The 27,778-nt window shown below is 41.3% G+C and overlaps 2 protein-coding genes and 9 non-coding genes across 11 annotated transcripts; 7 read left to right on the top strand and 4 right to left on the bottom strand.

Annotated features, from left to right (window-relative positions):
• Nucleotides 1-140: 140 nt before the first annotated feature.
• On the bottom strand, nucleotides 141-213 carry TRNAK-UUU (transfer RNA lysine (anticodon UUU)). Its single transcript has one exon. It is a non-coding gene; the product is annotated as a tRNA-Lys (tRNA).
• Nucleotides 214-1,085: 872 nt separating this feature from the next.
• TRNAA-CGC (transfer RNA alanine (anticodon CGC)) lies at nucleotides 1,086-1,157 on the top strand. Its single transcript has one exon. It is a non-coding gene; the product is annotated as a tRNA-Ala (tRNA).
• Nucleotides 1,158-1,717: 560 nt separating this feature from the next.
• TRNAI-AAU (transfer RNA isoleucine (anticodon AAU)) lies at nucleotides 1,718-1,791 on the top strand. The gene has a single exon. It is a non-coding gene; the product is annotated as a tRNA-Ile (tRNA).
• A 1,169-nt stretch (nucleotides 1,792-2,960) lies between these two features.
• On the top strand, nucleotides 2,961-3,032 carry TRNAP-AGG (transfer RNA proline (anticodon AGG)). The gene has a single exon. It is a non-coding gene; the product is annotated as a tRNA-Pro (tRNA).
• A 1,227-nt stretch (nucleotides 3,033-4,259) lies between these two features.
• On the bottom strand, nucleotides 4,260-4,332 carry TRNAK-CUU (transfer RNA lysine (anticodon CUU)). The gene has a single exon. It is a non-coding gene; the product is annotated as a tRNA-Lys (tRNA).
• Nucleotides 4,333-7,831: 3,499 nt separating this feature from the next.
• TRNAY-GUA (transfer RNA tyrosine (anticodon GUA)) lies at nucleotides 7,832-7,919 on the top strand. The gene is given in 2 exon segments: nucleotides 7,832-7,868; nucleotides 7,884-7,919. It is a non-coding gene; the product is annotated as a tRNA-Tyr (tRNA).
• Nucleotides 7,920-12,086: 4,167 nt separating this feature from the next.
• Nucleotides 12,087-12,174, top strand: TRNAY-GUA (transfer RNA tyrosine (anticodon GUA)). The gene is given in 2 exon segments: nucleotides 12,087-12,123; nucleotides 12,139-12,174. It is a non-coding gene; the product is annotated as a tRNA-Tyr (tRNA).
• A 4,454-nt stretch (nucleotides 12,175-16,628) lies between these two features.
• TRNAY-GUA (transfer RNA tyrosine (anticodon GUA)) lies at nucleotides 16,629-16,716 on the top strand. Its single transcript is given in 2 exon segments — nucleotides 16,629-16,665; nucleotides 16,681-16,716. It is a non-coding gene; the product is annotated as a tRNA-Tyr (tRNA).
• Nucleotides 16,717-17,249: 533 nt separating this feature from the next.
• ABT1 (activator of basal transcription 1) lies at nucleotides 17,250-20,394 on the top strand. Its single transcript, XM_006218943.4, has 3 exons — nucleotides 17,250-17,514; nucleotides 18,186-18,391; nucleotides 18,536-20,394. Exons 1-3 carry the CDS (start codon nucleotides 17,274-17,276, stop codon nucleotides 18,893-18,895), a joined length of 807 nt encoding a protein of 268 aa, XP_006219005.1. The 5' UTR covers nucleotides 17,250-17,273; the 3' UTR covers nucleotides 18,896-20,394.
• Nucleotides 20,395-22,794: 2,400 nt separating this feature from the next.
• Nucleotides 22,795-22,868, bottom strand: TRNAN-GUU (transfer RNA asparagine (anticodon GUU)). Its single transcript has one exon. It is a non-coding gene; the product is annotated as a tRNA-Asn (tRNA).
• Nucleotides 22,869-26,396: 3,528 nt separating this feature from the next.
• Nucleotides 26,397-27,411, bottom strand: LOC116284483 (olfactory receptor 2M2-like). The gene has a single exon (XM_031688252.2). The coding sequence runs from the start codon at nucleotides 27,333-27,335 to the stop codon at nucleotides 26,397-26,399; it is 939 nt and encodes a 312-aa protein (XP_031544112.1). The 5' UTR covers nucleotides 27,336-27,411.
• Nucleotides 27,412-27,778: the final 367 nt, after the last annotated feature.

The following is a 27,778-nucleotide window of genomic DNA, read 5'->3' as shown; positions in this document are numbered from 1 at the left end:
AATTTCTGAACAAGTACTAGGTTATGATCTTCTCTAATTTTTCAGGGATCTGCCTAAATCAGCCTGTGAGTTGAGATTATTACCTTCTTTTCCGTTACTGTTTTTTGGGGAAAAAATGCAGCAGGGAAGGAAAACAGAGACGCCCGAACAGGGACTTGAACCCTGGACCCTCAGATTAAAAGTCTGATGCTCTACCGACTGAGCTATCCGGGCTCACAGTGAAAAATACTTAAAATGGCAATCATAGTCAATTTATCCACACACTTGAATGAAAAAAGGATTTTAGACATTTCACCTGTTGTTCATGTTCAGAGCTCGATATTCAGAAAATGCGTGGCACAGAAACTCAGCCACAATGAAGGTCTTGTGTAAGGCTGAGATATAACCATATTACATTAATTATAATGTCCCACAAATTCCATCGTTCTCTCTATAGTTTGTATATATGCTATATTTTATATATATACAAATAGATACTATATCTTTATATGACATATATACTGTAGTAGATAGAATTCTGCAGTCAAAAACTACCGAATATTTGGACTTTAGTTCCTAGGCTTCGCAGAGGAATAGGTCAAGTATTCTACATTTGGGCCCAAACAAAACACTTTCATAAGGAAGTGGATCCAATGCTGATGCTTTAAAGGGATAATTTAATCACATTTCGGCCACACTTTGGATACCTGAGTATAGGTCAAGGGACTGAGGGAGCGATTTGATTTGATTTGGGTCTCAGCTGCCTTTGGAGAGGGAAAAAAAAAAAAAGAAAGAAAAGAAAAGAAAGGAGGAAAAAGAAGGAAAGAAGTTTTTAAAGACGAGTTCCACTCTTTTTCTCGTCGAATTTCCGGATAGTTAGTTCCATCCTTCGGACTCTAAGTGCTTGAGAAATGTCCGATGACTGGAAGACTCCTTCACTTGGAATACCGATGAATGCTGCCTCATTAACCAGTTCAAGATTTTGCTGAATAAGTAAGAGGAAATTTAGTTTAAACGTTTGAGACTCTTAGAACTACAGAGAAAAAAAAAAAACAAAACCGGATTCAAAGAATTGGGGAGAGCTACAAACAACCTCTTGGCAGGACGGGGATGTAGCTCAGTGGTAGAGCGCATGCTTCGCATGTATGAGGCCCCGGGTTCGATCCCCGGCATCTCCAGTCCCTTTTGCCTGCACGATCACAAATCGTGTTTTAAAAACAAGAGTTGTTATACATAGTATGTATCCTCTTCTAAACTAATTTTCTACGGTCCTCTTTTAGCCACTGTATATACAACTGTATATGTACAGGGGGAAATTAGATAATTTTGAGGTATCTCGGGATATTTTTATCTGAAATGAATGAAACTGAAAATGAAGAAAAACAAGCAATGCCGAAGAGAAGCAACCTGGCAACTTGCCCAGGACCAATTAAATGAACCGATAGCTGAAGTATCTGGGGGTCCTTTAAAGGCAGAAATAATCTTGGCCTAAAAACCTCGAAAGTGGAGGAGGGGGTATTGTTGCTGAGTTAATGGCACTGAAAAGTAGGACAAATGTTGGAAAAAGAATGAAGCTTTGGTTGAAGGCGAATCCAGCAGCTCAGATGTACTATACTGTTTCCAATTACAAAAAATAAAAGAAAAGAAAGAAAAACGGAAAGAAATGGAGTGGGGGGGGTGGGAATCAAGAACGGGAATAATTTCTTGCTAAAGTTCTCAAACGGTGTCTCAACCAGCTGGCCGGTTAGCTCAGTTGGTTAGAGCGTGGTGCTAATAACGCCAAGGTCGCGGGTTCGATCCCCGTACGGGCCACAGCTCATTTTACATCCCTGTGATTAATAACAAATGGTCTTATTATTTATGATTATTTATTTATAACATTAATGTTATTTATTATTTATGATTAAATAATAAATTGTTTTAGGACTGACCTACAAGAAAGCCTGCTGTATCTCCACAAACAACATTTTGTTTAAAGGGCAAATCATTCTAGGGAAGTCTAGAGCATCCGTCTTTGAGTAAGTCAGACTGCTCAACAACTTGCCCTAGAGAAGCAGAAAAGCAGCAGGACACCTTAGGAGTCATTAAAGTCACTAGAAGGAAAAACTATCAGCAGTCCGTTTAGTGGCCAAACACTGCCCTTAAAGTAGTCTGAAAACATAATGAGATCCGGGGCAACTTTGGGAAGGGAGTACTCATTTATCTCCAATTGCTCAGTTTAGGATTCCTATTAGGGTAGATCATCCCTCATATGAAGGGAGGAAATCTCATCTTGAGAGAAGCGTTGTTACTTTGATATCTCAAGTGAGAAAGGACTAAGCCCTTTTCCATAATCTACTTTGTCCTCTGTCACCAACCAGTTGGTCCTGGTTGACCGATGCCAGCTGTCTCTCTGCTCCGTCCATTTCTTGATGTTACACCTCTTAAATCAGTCTCATTTCCCACCAAACAGACTTTCAAAACCCTATTTATGTAGCCCCTTGTTTCTTGTACAACTAATTTCCCTTATTTATCCACGACTTTACAGCTTTATATTCTGTTGAGTGAATTTTCACCTGTTTTTCACTATTTTCCTCGGCTAGTACTGAGATCAAGCCAAGATGAGTTAGGCAACTTATTAGGCCTCGCCTCCTAGGGACTTTGACTCAATAGATTTCAGAAAGACTACAGATTTCTGCATTTATAATAACGTCACGTTTGTTTCTTACAAAGGATGGGTCAGCGACCCTTGAGAAATAAGGCTTTTTACAGTCCTTCGAAGGACTGGGTTGGGGAAAATTCAGGGAAGTTCTGAGAGTCAAGTTGGTATAGTTTTTAAAAATAGGAAAGAAGATAGGAAGGGGAAGAGAGACAGAGAGAAAGAAAAATGTAGTTTACAGTTGTATATGTCTATAAAGGAAGCAAAAAAAAATTTTTTTTTAAGCAGAGAAATTCACTAAATTTTGGTATCTTTAGTGAGGAGAAAAACTATTCATCCAGGTGGCTCGTTGGTCTAGGGGTATGATTCTCGCTTAGGGTGCGAGAGGTCCCGGGTTCAAATCCCGGACGAGCCCGAAGCGTTTTTCCATCGTTGCCTATCCTCTCTATTTAACATTTATTACCGTTAAACTCACAACAGAAACTGATACAGCTGCTGTTAAACTGTTACAGTTTTGTATAGAAATGTGTAGACTGTATACGCACTCGATTCCAATAAGTAACTTGATAACTCTTCTAATTAAGAGAGACAAGTGCTTTTCAGTTTGGGCTCTTACTCAGTTTTCCATCAGCTCTAAAATGACTCCTGAAAAGGCAAATGTTGCTACTTACTCTAGAAGTTTCGACTCCATGGCTGTGATCATATAAAATGTATAAGACGATGGTCACATCTTAATTCAATGTTCATCATTCATTCATTACATCAAAGAAATGGGTTTAAACGGGGAAATCAAATACCGAACTAGAGTTGGGATGCTGAAAATCTTTGTACAAGTTATTTCGGCTTTCCTCCTTTGTATAGCGTTGCACATTCTCCTATAATTTAGGAGATAGGTGTTCTGCTTCTTCATGGAGAAGGGACAATTTCCCTCTGTTCCTGGAGCGTACTGTTGGTACACTCTTTAAACAGATGTCTAGCATCTATTATAACCAACGTGGTAAACAAAACACACTGGATCCTTTATTCCAATGGTTGTCAAATATTTTATATTAAAATACAATCGCAACGCTTCTTCCCACCTCCCTTTGCTGTGTGCGTAAGCCTTGATTGTGGATAAGGACAACAAATGAACAACCATAAGGGGCCTGAAAAGGAGGGAGAAAACCGCAGGGAATTTCTTCAGGGCCACGTCCACATGGCATGGCAAGAGGGGATAGAGTTGACAGGTGATAGAAACAAAAGAGGGACGTCTCAGTGGGCTTCGGAGAAGGCCCAGAGCTGTGTTTGGGCTCAAGGACTTGGGCCCTTTGGGACTGTGCTTAAAGCCACATTGGCAACCAGTTCTGGAGTTCTGCCCTTGCCGGAGTTGGAGTCACCCTTAAGCTCTAACAAACCAGGAAAAATGTATTTCCGTCAGGGGGCCATGAGGCGGAATTCTTCAAGAGTCACAGAGCTGGTAGGAATAGTTCAGAGCTCACCGAGATGCCATCATTCAGTACTTAAGTGTTGGGCCTGAAAGTTTCTCTTGTTGACGACGGTGAAGAGGTCTCGTTTTGGAGATTATGAGGGTTCAGTAATGTAGTTGAGAGAAGTATCCAAACGTTAAAAAAGAAAAAGGAAAAGGAAAAGAAAAAAAAGGCTCCGCCCAACGTGGGGCTCGAACCCACGACCCTGAGATTAAGAGTCTCATGCTCTACCGACTGAGCTAGCCGGGCACATGAAAAGCTGTTTTCCCATTAACCTAGGAGAATATATGATTCTTCTTGGCCCGACAGGGACTATGGAATTCTAGATTTTTCCTGTTTTTGTTTCAGAAATAAGATGACATCAGACACAAAAAATATGAGCATTCTGAAATTATTAGCATGATTTCCATCCATTTTCACTACATCTTTCCTCTTCCCCTCATTCTCACTGACCTGTATTGATAGACCACAAAATGTTTCTGGGATCCAACTCTGAACGCTCTAAGGGTGACTCCGGAAGAGTCAACAAAGTTACCTGATTCCCTTCACTGCAGGCAAGCTGTATGCAGCATCAGCAGGTGAAGGTATCAAATGGACACATCTGATGTCAGAAAGGACCATGACTTCTTCTCTTAGTAGAAATAAAATCTTGGACAAATTACCTCTTTGATATTAATCTTCACCTCATATGGTGTTATGAGAACTAGATATGATCATTCTTATACTCAATAAAATTTCTTTATTAAACATTAACAATAGTTACTTATTAAGACCTTGCCACAGGCAAGGCACTATGCTACCTACTTGAGAGCTAACTATGGACACAACAGGATAGAAAGTTCCTGACCTCAGTCAGTGAAGGGTATGTAATGACTAGCACATGTCAGGTACTTGGAAATGTTAGATTTTTTTCCCTGATGGTTATCCAGCATGTCCAGTAAAGTTTCGTAGACTTTACCATTTACCTTTTTTTAAACATTCCTAGTTCTTTTTGGCTTTTCCTTTCTCCCCCCTCACTTTAAACTTCTGGTATACAATATCTTTTCCAAAAATCATGGAGGAAAGAGAAGCTGCGAACAAATTAACAAAAAACTCAAGGAAAAAATTGATAAACTTTTTCTCTGAAAAACTGCTCGAAATACTGATGTCTGTTGATAGGTACAAGATGCATTTTAACCATCTTATGATGATCTTCAGGTTAGACATTTGCAACCAATCTAGATAGCATACCAGAGGAATGACCTTCCCTAAGGCAGGGCAGTTGTTGGCAAGTATGATTAATTCAGCTTTGTCTTGCCTAATCATTTTCAATATAGTATCCAAGCACATATTTTCATAATCATCTGCACTCAAGTTCAAAGAGTTTCAGGACTTTTTCTAAAAGATAAATATTTACATTAGCAGAATATACTTTCATCATAAAGTATGACCTAAATCACCAACGGCCAGAAAGGTCCCATTAACTTAAATACCAAACACTCTGAGTCAAAGCCTTCAAAGTTGAAAAATTTTTGCCTCCATGACTAACTCAAACTTATTCTTTGGGCTTTTCAATTTTGACAATTTTGGGGGACAGAGATTGTCTTCTTTACTTCTGTGTATTCCTGGCACTTACCTGGTGCCTAGAATGGTCAGTGCTCAATACATGTTTGTGAATTATTAAAGTCACTATTGTGTACATGTTACCAAGTTCAAGCTCATACTCCTCGCCATATGGCAGGCCAATAAATCCAGAGACAAGCTGCTGGGGCAAGGGGCAGCAACTGTTTGGAAAGCCAGCAGACCGAGAAGATGGTGGACTAATGCCCCAAAGTAACATTTTACCCAAGTTAGAATTCAGGCATCTTTTATATTAAAAGGGGAGGGGATGTGATTGGTTGTTGCAAACTCTTGATGTCAGAATCCATTGTTTGCAGTTGTCCATGGAGGTGAGGTCATGATGTTCCTGTAAACCTCCAGCAAGACAAATATTATTCTCTGTTCTTCACTTTTTATTCTCTATATAAATGGAGAAGTGTTACACCTTTAAAGCTCAGAACCTTGAGAATGGGCTATCCTGTGTATTTCAGACAAAAATTCTTAACTTGTAGCAAAAGCAATGAACAAAGATTAAAATTAGGAGAAACAGATCCAATATGGAGTCAAATATGTTTTTCCCTATTACAATTTCTCACTGTCAGACACGATCCATTCCACAATCCTGTGGAGAAGAGGTCTAAATGAGGTGGTAGTTGTAGAAATTAAGAGATTTAGAAAATACTAAGATGGTTTTTAAAACTCAGAGCTTTAGAAAAATGAATATGAATGATTAGGGAAAGTTGTAGATGGAGAGTGACAGATTATGAAAAGTACGTATCACATTTTTTAAATACTTCAAAGGATAAAAAATAGAATAAACTTCATTTATAATAACTTCAAAACTTTATAGTAACTTCAAAATATAAATTTATTGTATTTGCCAGACTTTTCGGCCTTTAGATTTAAAAAACAAATCTGAAACTTGGAAATAGGCAAAAATAAACCAACTAGCCAAACAAACCAAAACCAAAACCAAAAAAGGGCTTCATATCTTTTCATTGTCACCCTAGACGATCCTACAGAATTTTAAAAGAGATCTGTCCAAGAAATATTTTTATTCTCTAGGGCATGGTTTCTTAACCTCAAATATTGACATTTTGGACTAGATAATTCTCTATTGTCAGGCCTGTCCTGTGCATTGTAGGATGTTTAGTAACATTCCTTGCCTTTGCCCATTACATGCTAGTAGCACCTCCTCAATTGTGACAATCAAAATTATTTCCTCATATTGTCAAATGTCTTCGGGGGGTGGAGGGGGATTGCCTGCTTTATTAGTCAGTACCTTTGTTTTAACTGTTTATTGATTAGGGTATTTTCAACCCTGTAAGAGTAAATGTATATAATAATAATGGTGCAGTTGAAACTTTGATAAAGATGTAGTTGTTTTCTGCCCTGTAGAAAAAGTAACAGTTTTATTGCCTTGCGGGGAATTTTCCACTTCTATATCTCATTTAGCAATGTTAACTACAGCATTCCTTCTCTCAGTGACTGTAAATAACTTGAACCAGTTTTACCATCCTTTTGGGGTTCTCATTAATGAGTTAAATAAATCTTTTGACAAGTATTTTTTTACATTTGTGTGAGTCATGCATTTTCCTTTTTGAAAAGCATAGATGAGTGAATGCTGGTCTCAATGTTCTACTTGCACAAGGGGACACCTTGTATTCAGATAGATAATTTTTAAAATATTGTTTTAGCTCCTCATCGACAGGTTTTTGCTGAGTTTAGAATTAGTGGGACAGTCTGGTTTATCTACAGGGACTAATATCAACTAACAAATTTTCCATATGGCTTTGATGAGTTTAACCCTATGCTTGTTTCCTTCTTCCTCTCCTTCTCTAATTAGCTGTTCAAATTACAAATTAAAGTACTCCAAATCCTGTTTAAAACTGGTCATTTAAATTCATTCACCACGGTAAGACACTCATTGCTAAATTTTTTTCAATTCCTCGTGCCTCATTATTTTGTTTTCCTTTTGCAAACCAGTGGGTGCTACCGTTTTCTCCTTGGTCCAGGGCGGTGGTCCTGTGAAGGGATGCCGGATTACAAAACACGTAGAGGCGACTAGAACAGACCTATCAAATAAAAGTGAGTAAAACAGCAAACACCAAAGGTCTCCCAACCTCGCGCAGAGATGGCATCGTCTGCGGGGAACTACGAGCGTGTGATTCCTTCGATAGCTCAGTTGGTAGAGCGGAGGACTGTAGAGGAAGCGTTCAGGCATCCTTAGGTCGCTGGTTCGAATCCGGCTCGAAGGAGTTCGCGTTTTTTGTTTATTTTTTTCCGTTTTGTGGTTCCCCCCAATCCCATCTCCACCTTTAAAAAGATCTGAGGCAATTACATATATCCTCAATTACATATATTCTCACTGTACGTCTGTTCAAGACTAATCTCATTGTGCAGCGAATCTAATTTTCAAAATTATTATTCTCCGTAGGAATTACTAATACGCGCAATCAAGCATCACTCCTATAGTTCATAAAGAGCTGGTGCCTCAGAGAAGTCCCAAGCTCTGACAAGGCGACCAGAGATGGTCCACTAAGCTAGGAGCCCAGAGACAAGTCGCCACACCACTTGGGTTCGTACGACGTTGGGAGGGGCGGCCTGGTAGGAATAACGCTCACCAACGGATAGTAATTGGTGGGCCACGCGCGCCCTCTGGTGGTTTTAGAGTCCTGAGTCTCTCCGAAGGTTTTTGTTTTTTTCCCCAGGCGGATGCTCAATTACTGACAGCCACCCACAGCTCCTGGCACTACTCCCCATTCTCCGTTTAATTATGTAAAGATGGTTCTCAACCATGGCTGAGAAAAGTGGGTGCATGTCAGAATCACCTGGGGCTATTTCACAAAGCGCCTATACTTGCGCCAATTTGGAGGTGGGACCCCGGACTAGTAGCTGTAAAAGCTCCCAGGTGATTTTTAATGTGTTGCAAGGTTCGAGAACCACTACAGAAGAGAAAACTTTTAGAAAAAAAAAATAGACAATGGGAAAACTGATGGAATTTTTTACCCACTTTGGGAATTAGCTCAAGAGGTAGAGTTCTCTCTTAACAATAGAAAGTATTTGCCAATTTAGAGCCAATCTCATTAAAATGTATTAACCCCACTTCTACTCTGTCTGAATAGTGAGATCCTGATTATCTACGGAAGAGTTCTCAACTACGAAGATATAAAACCAAAATAATGAAGAATTGTCTAAGGATTTTGTGCCTGGCAATTTCTTGTATTTTCCTTCCCATGCTTCACAACTTTTATTCTTTAAGCGATTCTCAAACTTTGGTGTGTATCAGAACCACCTGGAGGCTTAACACAGAACCTAAAGCCCAGGCTTGTTGAATTAGCCACTCTCAAACTCAGTTAGTGGTTTGAAAGCCACTGCCTAAAACACATTGGAAACTACTCGTATTAAGGTCTGGAAAGTGGTCTAAACTGGTAGCTCCCTTGCTCTTTGAAAGCGAATTGAGGGCAAAAGATTAAACAAGGAAAATGGTCCAATTTTCTTTTCCGAGATAACATTTGGGCCTTAGATGCAAAGTTAGTCCTAGACTGAGCTTCTCGCCAAGGCACCAAGGATTTCAATTTCCCTCCCATGACTGGACCATATTCTGCAATATTCCAGTGTCAGTGGTGGCAGCAGCTCCACCACCTCCGTAGAAACAGCCAGTTGACTCCAGAAGAGGAAGAGTGAACATAAAAAGAAACCTCAGTCATACCTACCTATGCTTTGGCTCTTCATAAGTTCATCAAGAAATGGAAATCATTTGTTCCAGTTGTAAGAACTTGAGGTTGTCTTCAGTAGGTCAGACATGAGGGAAATAGATTCTGAGAATGAAAAATGTAGTATTAATACATAAAAAGTTGAAGTGTAGATTTGCAAATCCACCTGCAGAGACCAAAATTCAAATCTGCAAAACGAGAGAGAAATCCCAAAGAATCTAACCTTGCCTTTTCTATCACTGGAGACAAATGAGCTCAGGGTACATAGGTCTTGAAGGAGAGGTCATCAGTATTACATGGGCCCTTCTTATCTGGTAATGTTTTAGCAAGGCATTTATTTATAGACGCATGGGAATAAAGGCCAAGTGTATGCAGAACATAAAACTGGAGAATGCGGGCATCGATCCCGCTACCTCTCGCATGCTAAGCGAGCGCTCTACCATTTGAGCTAATTCCCCGTCCTCGTGAACGTTTCCGCCTCCATTACTCACTTTCATATCTGAAAGTAGCTCAGAACTCTGGGCTACCACAGTTTGCTGTTGGCGTTAGCCAACAGGACGAAGTTCGGGTCATCAAAGAGCCCGTGGCGCGCCACCTACAATCTGTTCTACGATGCTGGACCCTATCTGGAGAAAACTGGCTAGTGCAGATGGAACAGAGCGTGGAGTTCACAGAAACACCTGTCTTCGAGATTGGGCAACAGTTTAACACTGGGATTATATCTACGGAAACCGGGAATCTGAAGGAAATTGCAGGTGTATCCAGGAAGGCTAAATCAAGTTTCTTAAACAATGAGCCCCGGCTTTTGACCATCTCAGTAGTTCCTGCCAATCCCTGCACCCCTAAATTTTCGATCAGTTGCCTCTGCTAGTCCTGGAAACAGATTCTGCAGAGTTCCTGCGAATATCCCCTAAGATTCGCTTTCTGTCTGGCTTTTTAAAACACCACAGTCAGTGGGCACAAGACCATGAGGGAGCACGAGTCCCAGTTAATTTCTCCCTTCATTCTGGCTTCTGTAGCCTCGATTTCGAGCAAGGTAATTTCGATGAATGAGGTCATGAGGGTGGGGTCCTGATCCCATAGGATTACTATTCTCATTAGGGGAGACACCAGAGAGTTCTCTCTCTCAAAACTAACAGTTCTCACCAGGAGCTGAATGGCTGTCATCTTAATCTTGGACATCCTAGACTCCAGAACTGTGAGAAAATGAATTTCTGTTATTTAAGCCACTCAGTCTGTGATATTTTGTCATAGCACCCTGAGCAGACCAAGCCACTCACCCTTCTTTAATCTGTCTTGTGAGAAAAGAGGTGGGACTCTAAACCACTCTGCTGATTTACTACGTGGCTCCATGTTAGGCTTTGCCAAAAGGAAAGCTAGAGGCAGGATGCAAGGCTGGAGGAGGAGGGAAAAAAGTGGACTTGTCTTTTCTGTTTCCTTTCTGGGAGTTTCCTGTTCCTCTAAGTATCATCCCAGGAATACTTCTGCATGGCAATAGAGAATTTCTGTAGCAGCAATTGAATCCAGCATCATCCTGAAATTTCACAACTCTTTGACATATCTGTTGTTTTCCATCTTATATTCAAGGCACAGACAGGAGGACATTTGACAATGTCAAGAGAAACTCCACTTCCTAGGATCCCTCCTCTCCAGCTGCTAATTCTGTATTGGGTTAGGAACATGTCAAGTTACTGGATAATATTTTCTTAGTTTCCCATGGAAAGGGGTTTAATTACTGAGTTCAGTATCAACTATGTGCTCTCGGTCTTCCTAATAGAAGGCATTGGCAATTGCCATTTGAAGAACAACTTGAAATTTTTTCAATTATATAGTTTTGTAGAAATAATATAGTTTTGTATAAATTTGTGGAAATAAGCACAGACATTTTATAGAGAAATCCACCTAAACTTTTCCTTAAGTATATTGCCAAAGAAAGCCTTTTCTCTCTAGACAAGTTAGCATATTCCCCATTTGTGTCTATTTCTGCCTTAGGCACAAGAAACAGCATGAGGCAATCTCTGTTGAACCTTGATATTTGATGATTTTCTTTGAAAAAAGAATATTTACATTTGCATTTAAAAGTTTTAGGGGTTTTTGTTTCACTTTAATTGCTCTATCATATGAATCACCAGAATTATTTATCCAACTAAGATTTACACAGACACACACCACTCCACATATTTCATCATCAGAGCTATGAATATACACTGTTTCTCATTAGATTTTCAGAAAGGAGAATCACAATGGTACCAAAATGCACTGGATATGGCTCTGTTTACAACTTTGGGGTCCTCTTCAACCCAGTTGTCTGTATTTACGGTACCATATCATTTATCGAGCAAACCTAGAGACTTTTGAGAGAGAAAGGAGAAGGTAATTAAAGGGGACCGGAGGAAATCGGTGTAATCCAGAGGGTTCACCCTAGCTGTATAATACTTGGAGAGGTGGACATGGGATACCGGTACGGTTTTTATTTTGGGATGTGCACAGAATAATATCATAATGTCTTAAATGTACAACCCAATGGATTGTACATATTTATTAAACCCATGAAACTAACTACCCAGATCATTACATAGAACACATTTAGTACCTAAAAAGACTGCTTAAGCTTGATTGTATTTTTAAAAGGAAAGATGAGTATTATCAAAGTAGAAACCATCTGGACAGACATATTTTAGGGATTCTGAAAAACTTGTGCCACGTGGTCCTTCGATAGCTCAGTTGGTAGAGCGGAGGACTGTAGGCTGTACAACGAGGTATCCTTAGGTCGCTGGTTCGAATCCGGCTCGAAGGACAAAAATTTTGAACGTAAGACCAAAACGATAAACCAACCACTCATGTTAGACCTGACCAAAAACCAAAGCCCTTTAAGAATGGTTATTTCTGTTCAAATAGGATCACGATTGAAAAATTAAAAAGTCCTAAACACACTAGTGTAGGGTGTTCGCTTTCAGCTGTGTGGTGAAAATCTAAGTTTTCAGTTTTCCACTTGTGAAATTCACACTTCTCAACACCTTCGGTTCTCCCCTTCTTAATACCATCCTTGTTCCCGCTCCTGATCATCAGATGCCGTTATTATTCCTATTTCCCTCTCTCTCCCTGACCTGAGTTAGAGGTTGGACTCCTGCAGTGTCCACACCTGACCAAAGATCCGGAGGCAGCCTCCAGGATGGAGTTTGGTTGAGAAGCAATGTGAGAAGGGTGGGGAATGGGAGGGGCGCCATGCCAGCAACGTTTTCACTTTAATTTTTTATTGAAGATTAGGTTACTCGATGGCCTTTGGGGTCCTCTGTTAGGCTGGTGATTTTTGAAGAAGGTTTTCTTTTATTAGAGACAATTTCAAGCATACCCCAATGTAAAAATAGATAATAGTATAACGAACTTCATCATACCCTTACCCAGATACAACCATTTTTGCACCAACTACGCCAAATATACACCCTCCCCCAGCCTCTCATCTTTCCACGTAAATCCAAGAAATGTGTTCTCATTTCGCCCACTATTGTATTTAGAAGAGGTCGGTGTTAAAGATGAAAAAGAATCAGCTTCTCCCCTAATCCGCCCTCACACACACACCAGAAGTGGAGGGCAATTTACAAAATGTTGCCTCCCTTAAAATTAACAAATAATTCGCGAGTGAAAAAGTGAGGAAAGCGCGGCATCCGGGAGGTGAGGAGGCCGCCGGGGCTGCTCATATCTTAGGAACGTAAGTGGGACCGTCCAGAGAAAAACTGTCAAGCCTGTATTACCTGTGGGGTCATATCTGCCACCTGCTTCAGTGCGTCTCGACAGCTCAAAGCAGGTTCTAGTTGGAATAAAGAAAAATGTATCCGAGGCCCAGAAGGGCGGTGTATATTAATAAATAACATAACCATGAGTAATAAGTGGTAAAAAGAGCCCCAGTGCGGCGCTGTCAGTCAGCCTTAGGGCGCCTTGAGGGTGCGGATGGCGCCCCCTGCTGGCACATCCTCCGACGACCAGACACGCCCGAGTGGGAGCGGCCTAAGCTGGGAAAAGTGCCGGGGATGCGGTGTAGGGATAGCGCCCAGGGCCGCCCTCGAGGCCGGAATCGCAGGGACCTGGTCTGTTCCTGAGGTTTTGTGATCTGAGAGGAAACCTGTAAGGACAGGACCTGGAGAGGAGTTGTGATTGCGCCCTTTGAGGTTGCGGGTGATGAAAGGAATGTTCACATATTGAGGTATGGGATGGTCATTCCGGCTTAAAGTGATTTAACATGAACTTCATTCTAATCAAATAGACTGTTTTGGGGCCTAATATACAGTGTACATCTGCTTTAACCATGGAAGAAAAGAATGCAACTAAAAATCAAAATGGAGTAACTGTGGTTCAGGCATTCAAAATGGAGCTGGGTGGCCATTTCGTGACTGTGGTTTCAGATCCATTCCTGCATTACGGAGAACTTGAGTTTTCGGAACTGTATCAAACTTAGGGACACATTTAACTGTTCTTTGAAACAATGTCTGCTAGCAACTGCCAGATGCAACCTTATGGTCTCAAAGTCTCCACTGGTAACTATGCAACCATTTCAGACTCCAACCAACCCTAGCTTAACAAGCACCCTTATTCTTGCCAGCTCCAATTATAATTCTTAAAAAAAAAATTATGTAATTTTGCCGGTTTTGCCTTCCGCACTTTGTAGTCTGTAGGAACACAATTCAAGTGCTTCTTGAATCTGTCTCCTGGGCTATAGCTCTCAGTTTGGCTAAAATAAAACTCTTTTCTATTCCTACTGTATACATTGTTTATTGAATATGTCCATCAAAGCATGAGAAAATTGGGATTTCTAGAGGCCACCTACTGTGATCCAGCTGGGTGGCGTCCTCCACTTCTCCTACAGGTGAGCTGGGGAGAAGCAGCCAGAAAGAGGGAGCCAGATCCAATGCAAATCTGCCTGTGTGGACCCTCCAGGTTCCAAGTGAGACAGCTTCGGTAGACTCACTTATTAAATGTTGATTCTTCAGGATTTTCTTCATAATTTACCGTGTCATATGCAAATAGAGACAGTTTTACTTTTTCCTTCTAAATCTGTAGGACTTTATTTCTCTTTCTTGCCTTTTTGCGCTGGCTAGAACCTCCGGGACAATGTTGAGTAGAAGTCATGAGCATAGATATCCTGTGCTAGACCTGATCTTAGGGCCAAAGCATTCAGTCTTTCACCATTAAATATAATGTTAACAGTAGGTTTTTAAACGTCTTTTACAGTTTGAGGAAATTCTCTTATATTACTAGTTTGTAGAAATTTCATCATGAATGTATCCCAACTTTGTCATATGCTTTTTTCTGTATCTGTTGAGATAATCATATCATTTTTCTTTTTTAGTCTGATAATAAGATGATTACATTGATTAATTTTAAAATAAGTTCTAACCTACACTTCAATGTTTCACCTCCTTTAATTTTTTTAAAGTCTCTTTCCCATTTTTAAAAAATAAGATAAATTTATATAGTGATGCTTTATAGTACATCAGTAAATTTTGACAAATGTATACAGTCATGTAACTAACACCACAATAAAGATATAAAATAGTTGTCCCCCACGCACACATTTCCCTATGCTCCTTTAAAAGTTTATTCCTCCTCCTACATTCTACCCTGGTAACAACTGATGTTTTCTGTCCCTGTAGTTTTGTCCTTGTAAGAATGTCATATGAGTAGAATAATACAGTATGTAGCCTTTTGTATTTGGCTTCTCTTATTCAGCATAATGCATAGGTGATTTCTCTCTGTTGTTATGTTTACAGAGAGCTTGCTTCTTTTTATTGCTGAGTAGTATTCCATTGGAATATTAAGGCTGCCTGTAAGCTTTAGAACTGTCTAGGACAACCATTAGCAAGTTGAGAAAGTGCTAAGACAGTAGAGAAGGAACAGAGTGAGAGTAGATTGTAATAAAGTGAAGATGATGCACTTCTGGGCATGATCCGGGAGATTAAGACTTACCCGGAGATCTGTTCTGAGCTTGGGTCTGGAGCAGGATAGAGAAGGGTAGCTCTGACACCAGACACTGAAAGAAGAGAAGACAGGACAAGGTGATCTGTAAGTCTAGTGTGAAGAGGTGTGGATTATTTGCCTGTGTATCCCCAGGTGGCTGTCAGGGGTAACAGCTTTCCAGGCTGATGGAATCGCAACTTTAAAGGCCCTGCAGTGGGAATCTTGAGCTGAGATTAGTTTATAGGTAAAGGAACTAGTTGTCAAGATCAGCTATTGGAGTTTTTCAGAATAAAATCAGCTCTGTAATGCCATCCGACTATGAGAGGCCCTGGGATCTCAAATGAGCACTTGTCCTTACAGCATTTAATATGTGGAACAGACCGTCTCACACAGAAACCACCTGCTTCTCTAGGATTTCTCCACTCTGGCTTCTCACATTTACCCAAGATTAAGTTATATTTTTGGAAAGAAATGTACTAGGCCATATATTAGTTTCTCATGGAAAGGAACTTAAATATTCTGTATTGCATGCATTTCCCATGGAAATCACTGGACAGGACGTTTGGAAGAAAAATGTGTTATTTTTTCAAGATTAAAGTTACAGAGAACTTTGATTTTAATAAGCAATGATCTTTTTAGATAAGTTCACCAAAAATCTTTTCCACAAATGTATCGTTAAGAAAAATCTGTGAGGATGGCTTCCTGTTTTTTTCATCAGTGTTCGTTCCTGTCTTGGGTGCCAGGAAGCTGAATGTCACTATAGGCACTCATTAGCAATGCATGACAGCATCCCTATAAATGGAATGTCCATATTACTTTAAAAAAAATTTAGGAGAGGTATGTTTCATTTACTTGACCCACAATAATTGCGCAATATGAGCCACACATTTCTGAACCACCCCCACCACCACTAAGAAGACAGTAACTCTGCTTCAAGACAGTAAGTCCCTCTTCAACTCAGTTGTCTATATTTAGGGAAACCTTATCATTTATCGCTCACTTTTATTGAGAAAAGAGGCGTTAAGCAGCTGGGACAGAGGAGTAATAAGGGTGATGGTCCTACCTGTATTACACCCAAGGAAGCAGGACAACAAACCAAAGCACAAATCTTTAGTGTTCAAGGAAGGGCATTAATTTTTAAATATACTTCTGTAGTCACTACTCATATCAGTTTTAGAATATTTCCAAGACCCTGGAAAACTTCACGTTTGCCTCTAGTTTTTAAATAAAATTCTGGTCATAACAAAAACCATTAGGATAAACATTATTTAAAGCATTCTAAAATAGGGGCCTTTAGTTCCTTCGGTAGCTCAGTTGGTAGAGCGGAGGACTGTAGGTGTTGAACGTGGTTATCCTTAGGTCGCTGGTTCGAATCCGGCTCGAAGGACTTGACCTTTTGAAAGCTCCTTACACCCTTTTGAAAGGTTGTCATTGACATTGCTGTCCTGGAAACTCAGAACACGAAAGAAAACTTGAACAGCTAGCAGTCATTTGTGCTCACAGATGATCATGCAGGAATGAATAAATAAATGATCCTCAGATACAGTGGACTATAAAAGTTGCTTCACCGAAGGTCAAGTAGGTCGCCAAAGGAAGACGGAGTCTCCAGGAGACTGACTTCTCACGGAGTTGAGAAGAGGTCACGGGGAGTGTGGAGAATGGGAAGGTCTCCCTGCTACCATGGTTCTGCCTCTTCAGCTCAGAAGTAAAGTCACTTTGGCTATCCTGGACCTCTGATCCTGCTCTCACTCTTTGAATCTCCCGGCTGACCCGGGATCCACTTCCGCCCTCTGCACTAGGCCTGGACTTGCCCGCACCGTCCAATCCAGTCCTTTCATTTGTCATCACCCCGGCAGGCCCCGCCCCCAATACGTAAGCCGTCGCAAACGGTGCGCGTCAGAGGCACGGCGCTTTACGGCTGTCCTGCTCCACTTAACGGCAAGCATGGCGGCAGAGGACTCGGATAAGGGAGTCCCCGATCTGGATCCTGTAGAAGGTAGAGACCAGAAACCAGACGCAGAGGAGGAACAGGAGGAGACCAAAGAGGCGGCTGGCGGCGGCAAGAAACGGGTAGTGCCGGGTATTGTGTACCTGGGCCACATCCCACCCCGCTTTAGGCCTTTGCACGTAAGGAACCTACTCAGCGCCTACGGCGAGGTCGGGCGCGTTTTTTTCCAGCCAGAGGGTGAGTGCTTCGGCCGTGGTGGTGAGGGAAGGAGGGTGATGCTTGCTGGCGGTGTGCGTGCACGCGGGTCCTGTTAACCTCGCCTGCGTGGGTGCGGGGCGCTGTCGCGGCCCGGGGGCCGGCGTCCCGCTTTGGTAAATCCGTAGCACATGTCTCCTAGGGGGCAGGAATGGGGTTTGAGTAGCGCAGTTTGCCTAGCTGAGCCTTAATTCTCGGATAGCTAACTTTTGGATTTTAATCTCGTCTTTGGCCACCCCTCTCCCTGAGTCTAATTTACCAGTTTGTTAAGTGGGTACAGCCTGAATTAAGATCTCTGCCTTTTCCCAAAACTGAACCTATCCTTTAGTTATTGAGGCCCGGATCAAGAAAAGGTATACAATCAACTGCCCCCAGTTCCCACAGAGACACTTAACTGGAATTGGGACTGGGGGCCTGTGAGGGTTTTAAATAGAGTGTTTAGGGCAGACCTGTTAAAGGAGTTGACATTTGAGTTAAGGATTGAGTTAGACAGGGGTGAAAGGGTGGACTTTGCAGTTACCAACTTCCGGGCAAAGACCTTGAAGTAGGGTCCTGGCTGGCGGGCAGGTTTGCAGAATTGGCGATTAGGAGGTGCAGCTGAGTGGGTGCTACGTCGGCTTACTTCACCACACCGCTCTCTCTTTGGCTCGCAGACGGGTTCGTGAGGCGCAAAAAGAAGGCAGCGGCGGCCTCCGCTGCGGGAGGCAAAAAGCGATCCAAGTACAGCAAGGACTACACCGAGGGCTGGGTGGAGTTCCGCGACAAGCGAGTAGCCAAGCGTGTGGCGGCCAGTCTACACAACACACCCATGGGCTCCCGCAGGCGCAGCCCCTTCCGTTATGACCTGTGGAACCTCAAGGTGAGGGGATTGGCTTGTCTCATCCTCCCACTTTTCCACACCCAGCCCAGGAACCTTATAACCTCTTGTTGGTCTCGCCCCACCCATCTCTTCTCCATCCCTGGCCTTCCCTACCCAGATCTTTTCTTGTTTTCCTGTCCACAGTACTTGCACCGTTTTACCTGGTGCCACCTCAGTGAGCATCTTGCCTTTGAGCGCCAGGTGCGCAGGCAGCGCCTGAGGGCTGAGGTTGCCCAGGCCAAGCGTGAGACTGACTTTTATCTTCGAAGTGTGGAGCGTGGTCAACGTTTCCTTGCCAACGATGGGGACTCTACCCGCCCGAATGGCTCCTGGACGTTTGCCCAGCGTCCTACTGAGCAGGAGCTGAGGGCCCGGAAGGCAGCTCGGCCAGGAGGACGTGAACGGGCTCGCCTGGCTAATGCCCAGGACCAGGCCCGTTCCAACCGAGGGCTTCTTGCCAGGATCTTTGGAGCCCCTCCACCCTCAGAGAGTATAGAGGACTAGTTAGGAACTCTTGAGGGGCAAGGAGGCCCTTTCCCCCTCCTGGCCCAGCCCTGAAAAAGAATACCTGGGCAGACATTTTATTGTGTTTCTCAAACCAGGAGTCTCTGGTAAATGCTCAGACATAGAAGTTTTGTAGGCCTCTCCTCTCCCCTCCAACTCCTGTACATGCCTGGTTGAGGCACTTAATTCATACTAGCTGATTATGACTACTGAGATGCCTGTTTTGTCTTGTTTGATTCTTGGCTGCCTGCCTCCTGACCATTGGGGCCCTCTAAAAATTCTACTTTCTGGCCCCAAGAAGAGTGTTTACTTTGAGCTACAGTAATAATGGCTAGTCCAGACAGCTATTTACCAGCCGCAGGTACCGGGCAGCAACAACATCCTTTTTATTTAGGAAAAAACTAACAGGGATGGGGGTTAATGGGGTAGGAGTGGCTTGGGAGCCACCTTCCAAATAGAATTTATAGAAAAGAAAAAATATATGTATATATTTTTGTATGCTTTTATGGGAGTTGGAGATGGTCACTGGATAAATTCCAACTTCCATCTGTGTCCCATTCACTCACCTTCACTCCATCTCCTGGTCTCAGACTCACCTTTCCCCCCTTCAACCTGGACCCTTTTCTATCTATCTAATCAATTTCTTAGGCCATGTTATTCATAGTTATCTAATTCAGCATTTACTCAGTCACTATATGAGGACATAGAGTGATAGTGGGTAATAATATATGGCCCTTGGTGTAAGTCTTATAGACCACTAAACAGATGTTTAAGACATAAATGTATAGAAATACTGCATGTGTATAAGGGATAGAGTGGAGCCATGGGAAGACATGGTTGACTTTGTCTGGGAAGGTAAGTGGTGCTCTTAATGTGGAGCTGATTTCCAAACAGAGTCTTCAGAGATAGGTCAAATTTTCACCAGGTATTTCAGATTGTTCCTGAAAAGTGAACAGAATGTTGAAAGAGCCCAGTATTTATTCCTATAATTGCAACAAAGCTCCATGGATGGAGTATTGGGCAAACCACTGTAAAGGTAGGCAAAACCTAGGAGGTAGTTATGAACAAATGATGCCCTTCTGGTTCGTTTACACATATTTTCTGTGCTTGGGCAAGGGAAGGTTCACAAACAACATGCAAAGTAGCTCTGCTGGTGTCAAAATCCATGTAAGCCACTAAGAGGTGTCACAATAAACTAAGAAAAATCTACATACAACCTCATAATAGATTAAAACTCTGGTCAATGTCCAGGCTTTTAGAGTTACAGGTAGTGTTAGAGTGATAATAATATGAGTTCTGCTTGTGCTGTTTGCTTTCTTAGGTCTTTTTCCTCATCTTTTTTTCATTGTCATCAATTATCTATCTATTTGGATGAAATGAATTCATTCACCTTGGCTCTAAAATAACCTAGCCATGTTAAGACTTCAGTTTGATAGGTGCAGTTTATTTGGGAGAATTAAAAAATCATACAATAAAAAATTATGGTCTGCTTGGTGTGACTTTTCTCACAATCTTTATGCCTCTCATACCCAGCACACAAACATATCTTTGTAACATTATCCTGTTCTTGTTTTCTGTGTTCATTTCTTGTGAGTTTGTTTGTTTGTTTGTTTTGTGAGTTTGTTTCATGTGGATTGTTTCCTTAGGTCATGTGTCTCCCAGATGAACCAGGAAGATCCAGTCTCAGAATCTGACAAGCTGTCATTCATTTATTCACAGCTCTAAGTGCCCATTGTCACCTTTGCTAGATGAAGGGAGTAACAAGGTGAAGAAATTTCTTCCTTTTAAGTTGCTAACAGCTTAGAAAGTAAAACACATGTAGGGCTTAATAATTTCTTGAATGAATGAAGTTGTATATCCAGGCTGGTTGGCGTTAAATATCAGTATATTCAAGGTCAGCATTTCAGGCTTAAGTTTAAACAGTTCTGCACAAAGAGCTCACACTTGGGGGCAGGTAAGCTGGGTAAGTCACAGAGTGAGGAATGAAAATACAAATGGGTAGAAGAAAATCAGTTTCCCAGGAACAGTAATCTTGATTCCCTCTAAATTCTAAGCCCTTTGAAGGCTGGAAAATACCTTTTTTACGCTTCAAAATGTGTTCCCATTTGAACAGCACTTAGTTTTCTGTATGAGTTATTTAATACACAGCCATACAAAATCATTATCCCCACATTTCCATCATTAAAACCAGGATTAGATATGACACAACTTGCCACTTAATATTATTACCATCATCTTTCCCAATTGCTTTCGCAAATGTGCATATGATATATGCTTATTGCATGAATCTCATGTGACATAAGCTTATATCATAGACTAGAGAGTGAAGAGTTACAGCAGTTATGAATGGATTTATCTAATACCAAGAGTTGTAAACTGGGTGGTTTAACTCTCACCCGTCCTCTATATAATTAGACTAAGTTATGAAACCATTGTGCAATGCATACTCTGAATCAGCTTAGTTTCACACCATCCAAGAAGCTGAGATCCTGCATTTGCCAGAACAGTAGATCAGTAAAATGAGCAAGGGCATCTGGCCAAAGGGAGTAAGAGGGCTTTGATAGGGTATGTCTAGGCGTGTGAAATTATTCCTAAAAATATCCAAAAGTCACAGAACACTCTTCCTCAGTTTACTTTTCCGTGATTTCTCATATCTCTGGAAATTGTCTTGCTGTTTTCAAAGTTGAAGGGAAAATCCCTTCACGTAATCCTCAGCGATGTGCCCTGTTCCCCGAAGAGAGTTAATGTTTTGGCAGATTGAGGTCCAGTACAATTGGTCCTCGACTTATGACGATTCAACTTAAAATTTTTCAACTTTAAGATAGTGAGAAGGCAGTTCACATTCAGTAGGAACTGTACTTCCAATTTTGAATTTTGATGATTTTCTTGGCTAGTGATAAGTGGTGAGATACTCTCTCCTGGTGCTGGGCAGCCACTCAATCATAAGCCATTCTGTTTTTCACTTTCAGGACAGTATTCAATAAATTACATGATATACTCAACACTGTATTATGAAATAGACTTTGTGATTTTGCCCAAGTGTAGGCTAACTTAAGTGTCCCCAGCACGTTTAAGGCAGGCTAGGCTGAGCTATGTTGTTCGGTAAGTTAGGTGTATTAAGTGCATTTTCAAATTACAGATGTTTTCAACTTAGATGGGTTTAACTGGTGTAACCCCATCCTCAGTAGAGGAGGATCTGTATTAGATTTCCCAAACCTCAAAGAGGGGATCTCGCCTCTGATTCCCAGCAAAAGCGGTAATCTTCCTTTTTGGTAAATTACATCCGCTGGCCTCGCGCCTGTACAAAACTCTGAGACGCTGAGTAATAACAAAGCCAGGGGAACAAAATGAAAAGAAACGGATAAAACTGTTCTTTGTTAGGCTCTCATTTTTGAAAAATGTAAACAACATCCTGAATACTCCTGAGACTTTAACTAAGCGAGGAAACTCGGATGATCTAGTAAAATACAAAAGTCACCGTAACCAGATATCCCCGAGGGGGCCTCCGCCACCCGCCTTGGCGGTCCGATGTCCGACCCAAGTAGCTGATTCAGGTAGAGGTGACGCAAGCTCAGTGTGGACAGCAAGCTCTGCAGGCCTTTGGCCGAGTGGCCGCGGCTGCTCTTCGCAGGGTGGGCTCTACTGGATGTACCAACCCAACCGAGGGAGATAGTCTGGAAACAAAATTAGAAGCTACGTCCCGAATAACCGGATTGCGCTCACACCTGATGGCATGCCAAAGGCGTTCGGTGAATTTTATTTAATTAACCTATCCCAAAGACGACTGGAGGAGGCGTGTTAGTTTGATTTTCGTTTAGTTTATGAAAACAATGAGAATCTGACAGTATCAGATACAGTCTCAGAATTAAAACACACGCCTCTCTTCGAGCACAAGAAACCGTCCCTGGGTGGGCTTGAACCACCAACCTTTCGGTTAACAGCCGAACGCGCTAACCGATTGCGCCACAGAGACGGAGACGGTAGAAGATTTCTATCCCAACAATATCATTTTATTTTTTTCCCTTTTACAAGCTATATTTTAGAAATGCACCTTTTACTGGCTATAAATATTGGGAAAATGTTCTCTTCTTGATTTTCGTTGTTCCCATGTTAATGGTGTGTTTTAAAAACAGACGTTTTAATAATGTAGATATTATTCTGAGAGAGGTAAATCAGAGTTTTGATGGGGCAGAGTGGGATGCGGGACGATTGACTGTTTACTCGAATAGGTGTGAGCATAATCTGAGGAAAGACATTAGGACAGAATTTATTCTCAGTTCAAAGATGGGGTTTTCGCTAATAATTCATTTACGAGGAAGCCCCTGGAAGGATCCTGAATACATGAAAATATATTAAATGGGAAAGACACCAGGAAGAGCAATGAGGAAGGGGAAAACATTCGGGAAAATGTTGAAAGGTTCTGCGATGGATCCCGGAACTATCAGATAAAAGGGTAGGTAGTTCCTGGGAAACAGGATACTCTCATGGTACCAAAGTAGCATCACAGAGATCACTTGCTAATTGTAGAGACTAAAATCTTTACGGATAAGAGACTATATATCTCCACTTAAGCTAGGGATCAAATTTAGCATCATTAACAATGGGACAAATTAACACTATGTGCTTCCTGATGAAGTCACAGGAAGTACACAGTATGAACCATTTAATATTCTGGCCAAAAAGATTTAACTTTGATCCAATCAGACCTTTGGACATGACTTCTAGCCTATAGTTGCTTCATGTAGCTACTGCTGTGTAACAAGATACTGAAAAAGTCAATGGCTATGTCGGGATTCTCCAGAGAAGAAGAACATTTATAATAAATCTCATCTCCCCCCACCTTCCCTCTCCCCTCTCTCTCTCCTATTTGTCATCTCTCTATCTAATTGGCTTATGTGTAGAGTCATCCAGCAAGGTGGACACTCAGGCAGGATTTCTGTGTTATAGTCTTGAGACAGAATTTCTTCTTCAGGAAACCTCAGCTTTTTCTCTAATAAGCCTTCAAGTAATTGGATGAGATTCATCCACATTATTCAAAGTAATCTGATTTACTTAAATTCAGCTGATTGTAAATGTTAATCACACCTATAAAATATGTTCACAGTGCAATCTAGACTAGTGTTTGACCAGACAACAGGGCGCCATAACCTAGTCATGCTGACAAATAAAATTAAACTTTACAGCAGCTTAAAAACACAAGCATTTAATATCTTGTTCATAGGCTACAGGTTGGCTGGGGCAACTCTGCATTTATTAGCAAAAATGATGAATGTCTTTTTCTCTTTTTAACTGATTAAGTTATTCTCTTGTATGCATGATTTCATTCCACTTTCCATAAGATGATTTCCCTTATTATTTTATGATTTCTGAAACTCAGTATTTTACACCCTAACTTTCATTTTTTCCCAAACTATTGCTTTAGAATTTTGTTGTAGAATTTTATTGTATTTGCCATATCTATCATATTAGTGAACATGTATGATTCTTCAGTGTCATTGTCTACACTATCTGCACAGTCACCCACGTACATACATGCACACATACAAATCTACAACACCCAAAAAAGCAGGTGGATCTCCTCTTTTTTTTTCCTTTTTAAACGAAACTGTCAGTTTACAAAATGTCAATTTCTGGTGTAAAGCATAATGTTTCAGTCACATATTTACATATGCATATTCCTATTCATATTCTGTTCATTATAAGTTACTACAAGATATTGAATATAGTTCCCTGTGCTATACAGTAGAAATTTGTTGTTTATCTATTTTATATATAGTACTTAGTATCAGCAAATCTTGAACTCCCAATTTATCCTTCCCACCCCATTTCCCCCCGGTAACCATCAGTTCATTTTCTATGTCTGTGAGTCTGTTTCTGTGTTGTAAATAAGTTCATTTTTGTCTTTTTTTAATTTTAGATTACACATATAAGTAATATCACATGGTATTTTTCTTTCTCTTTCTGGCTTGCTTCACTTAGAATGATGATCCCCAGGTCCATCCATGTTGCTACAAATGGCATTATTTTATTCTTTTTTATGCTGGAGTAGTATTCCATGGTTTAAATATACCACAACTTCTTTATCCAGTCATCTGTTGATGGACATTTAGGTTGTCTCCATGTCTTGGCTATTGTGCTGCTATGAACATTGAGGTGGATGTATCTTTTCGAATTAGTGTTGGATCTCCTCTTGATTAAGGATTCTGGAGTCATTGAAAGAACCAGCCTCCCACAATCCCAGGTATGTTAGTTGGAATCCAAGTTCCACTTGCCCTAACACTGGGCAAAATTCTCGGACCTTCATGGAGAGCTCAGCAGAGTGTGGTGAAAGTGGAGACTGAGTCAGTTGAAATCAGTTCCCAGGTTGTACCACCTCAATTCTGCTTTGCATTTGGCCACCAGGTGGGAGCAGTGTGTGTGTGTGTGTGTGTGTGTGTGTGTGTGTATGTTCACTATGAGGCGTATGTATTGAAGTGGATATGTACAGCCTGCAGATGGCTAGCAGGCTGGAGCCAGAGAGTACATTTGTGTATATGGATGAGAAGTTCTAAAGAACTGGTGTGGGGGCTTGACAGTGCTACTTAAGGATAAAATGAAGTCAGTGGGAGTTGGTGGTTCGTGTAGCTATCATTTTTTAAAACAGTTAAGAGCCTAGTGAGGTAAGTTTGAAAAATCAGCCATCTGTATTATTTTCTGCTCTAGATGAGCAAGCATTGTAAAAAAAATTTTCAGAGAGTAAACTGGGTAATAGTTTACAGGGATTAAAAGGGAATATGAAGAGGTAGAGTCATTTTTTAAGGAAGAAAGCCTCAAGAACAAACTTTCATATAACCACTAAGCCTAGAGCTGGAAGCAACCAAAGTGTCCTTCATTAGGAGGATGGCATGTAGCACATCCAGACAATAGAATATCATTCAGTGCTAAAAGGAAATGAGCTAACAAGTCATGAAAATGCATGAGATAAATGCACACTACCAAATGAAAGAAAATAATCTGAAAAGGCTTCTCTATGATTCAAACTACACAACATTTGGGAAAAAGTAAAACTACAGAGACAGTGAAAAGAGGGAGGTTGCCAGGAGGGAGCATAAATTTATCAATTTTTACTTTTATAGATTGTGCTTCTGGTATTAAGTTGAAGAACTCTTAGCCTGGACTCATGTATGTTCTTTCTCAGTAGTTTCATAATTCTTCTTACAGGTTATTACACCCAATCCAAAAAACCTCCAACCAAATGCCAGCAAGAACATGCCTATAGTTAAACAAAATTAGATTTATTTAGTTTTCTGAGGCGAAGGAGAATGTGCCCCAGGGAACGTTTGAGAACATTTCAGTAAGGAAGATATGGGAGGGTTGCTTGTTTGTTTCATTGACAAACACATATAATATGTGTGTGTATTTGTTGCTAAATCTGTGAGAATTTGTTTTTCATAAATAAATGTTCAAGAGAGAGGGAGAGGAGTTATGAAAGGAAAAAAATCCCTGTAAACTATTACCCAATTTACTCTCTGGATTTCTCCTTCCCTACTGCCTTACTGAATGCTTTTGCCACGTCTTTGTTCCGGAGGCTGTAGATAAGAGGATTCAGCATGGGAGTGAGAATGGTGTAGAAGGTCGACACCGTCTTGTCCTGGGCTGGGGAACGATTGGAAGTGGGCCGCATGTATATGAACATAGCTGCTCCATAGTACATCCCCACAACACTAAGGTGTGAAGTACAGGTGGTGACAGCCTTGTGACGACCTTCCCCAGAACTCATGCGAATGACAGTTATAATTACACGTGTGTAGGAGATGACGATGAGTGATAAAGGGAAGAGGAGCATTACTACACAGCAGATGAAAATGAGTGTTTCAAATGTGGAAGTATCCGTGCATGAGAGACGTAGGAGTGCTGGGACATCACAGAAGAACTGGGATATTTCTCGGGAGCCGCAATAGGAGAAAGACAAAGTAGTGGCTACCTCAACAATCCCATCGAAGACACCAAGGGTCCATGAAGAGGCAGCCATGAGTCCACAGAGTTTCTGGTTCATGAGATTAGGATACTGAAGTGGGTAGCAAATGGCAACATAGCGGTCATAGGCCATGACAGCCAACAGGAAACACTCAGCACCAAGGAGGGACACATAGAGGAATATCTGCATTTCACATCCTGCTACAGAAATGGTATTCCTGCCAGACAGGTAGTTGCAGGCCATTTTGGGTACAGTGGTGCAGATGAGCATGAGGTCCATGAGGGAGAGTTGGCTGAGGAGGAAGTACATGGGGATGTGGAGCCGGGTATCCAGGTAGATGAGGAGAACCATGATAATGTTTGCCAAGAGAGCCACTGTAAAGATGCCCAGGACCAGAGAGAAGAGAAAGATGTGAGAGGGAGTGTGACTAAAAATGCCCATCAAGATGAAGTCAGGGCTGAATGTCTGATTCTCCCATTCCATGATGAATGTTTTCCTTATCTAGAACCACAAGAAGTTATAAAAGTTAACTGTGTAGTTATGTATTCACTATCTACTTTTCGTGTGCCACTCTTTTTGACCAACTCTGTTGGGGCTGGAGTTCAGGACGCTACACAAGAGGTTACACCCACCATCTCAAGAGGTTTCTCCTCATTATTATTCAAGAAAAACCTTGACAATTCTACTTTTCATCTCAGACACTTCACCTAATTTTCTGACGTGAGTGTTGGCTCAGGTTACTTCCCTCATGAAGAATATACTTTGTTCTCCAAGCCATCCCAACATTTTCTTTTTATTCCTTCATCCAAGCTTTAGAACAATCACATAATCCTCATGAACTCTACTTGATTTTAATAGATAATATGCTCTCCACTCACTACACTCAGCCTTGTGTCCTCTTCTACTGCCTTTGGTGCAGAGTGCCG

Source organism: Vicugna pacos, chromosome 20 (assembly GCF_048564905.1).
Source record: "Vicugna pacos chromosome 20, VicPac4, whole genome shotgun sequence".
Lineage (NCBI taxonomy): Eukaryota > Metazoa > Chordata > Mammalia > Artiodactyla > Camelidae > Vicugna > Vicugna pacos.
This window is presented reverse-complemented; position numbering and strand designations above follow the sequence as displayed.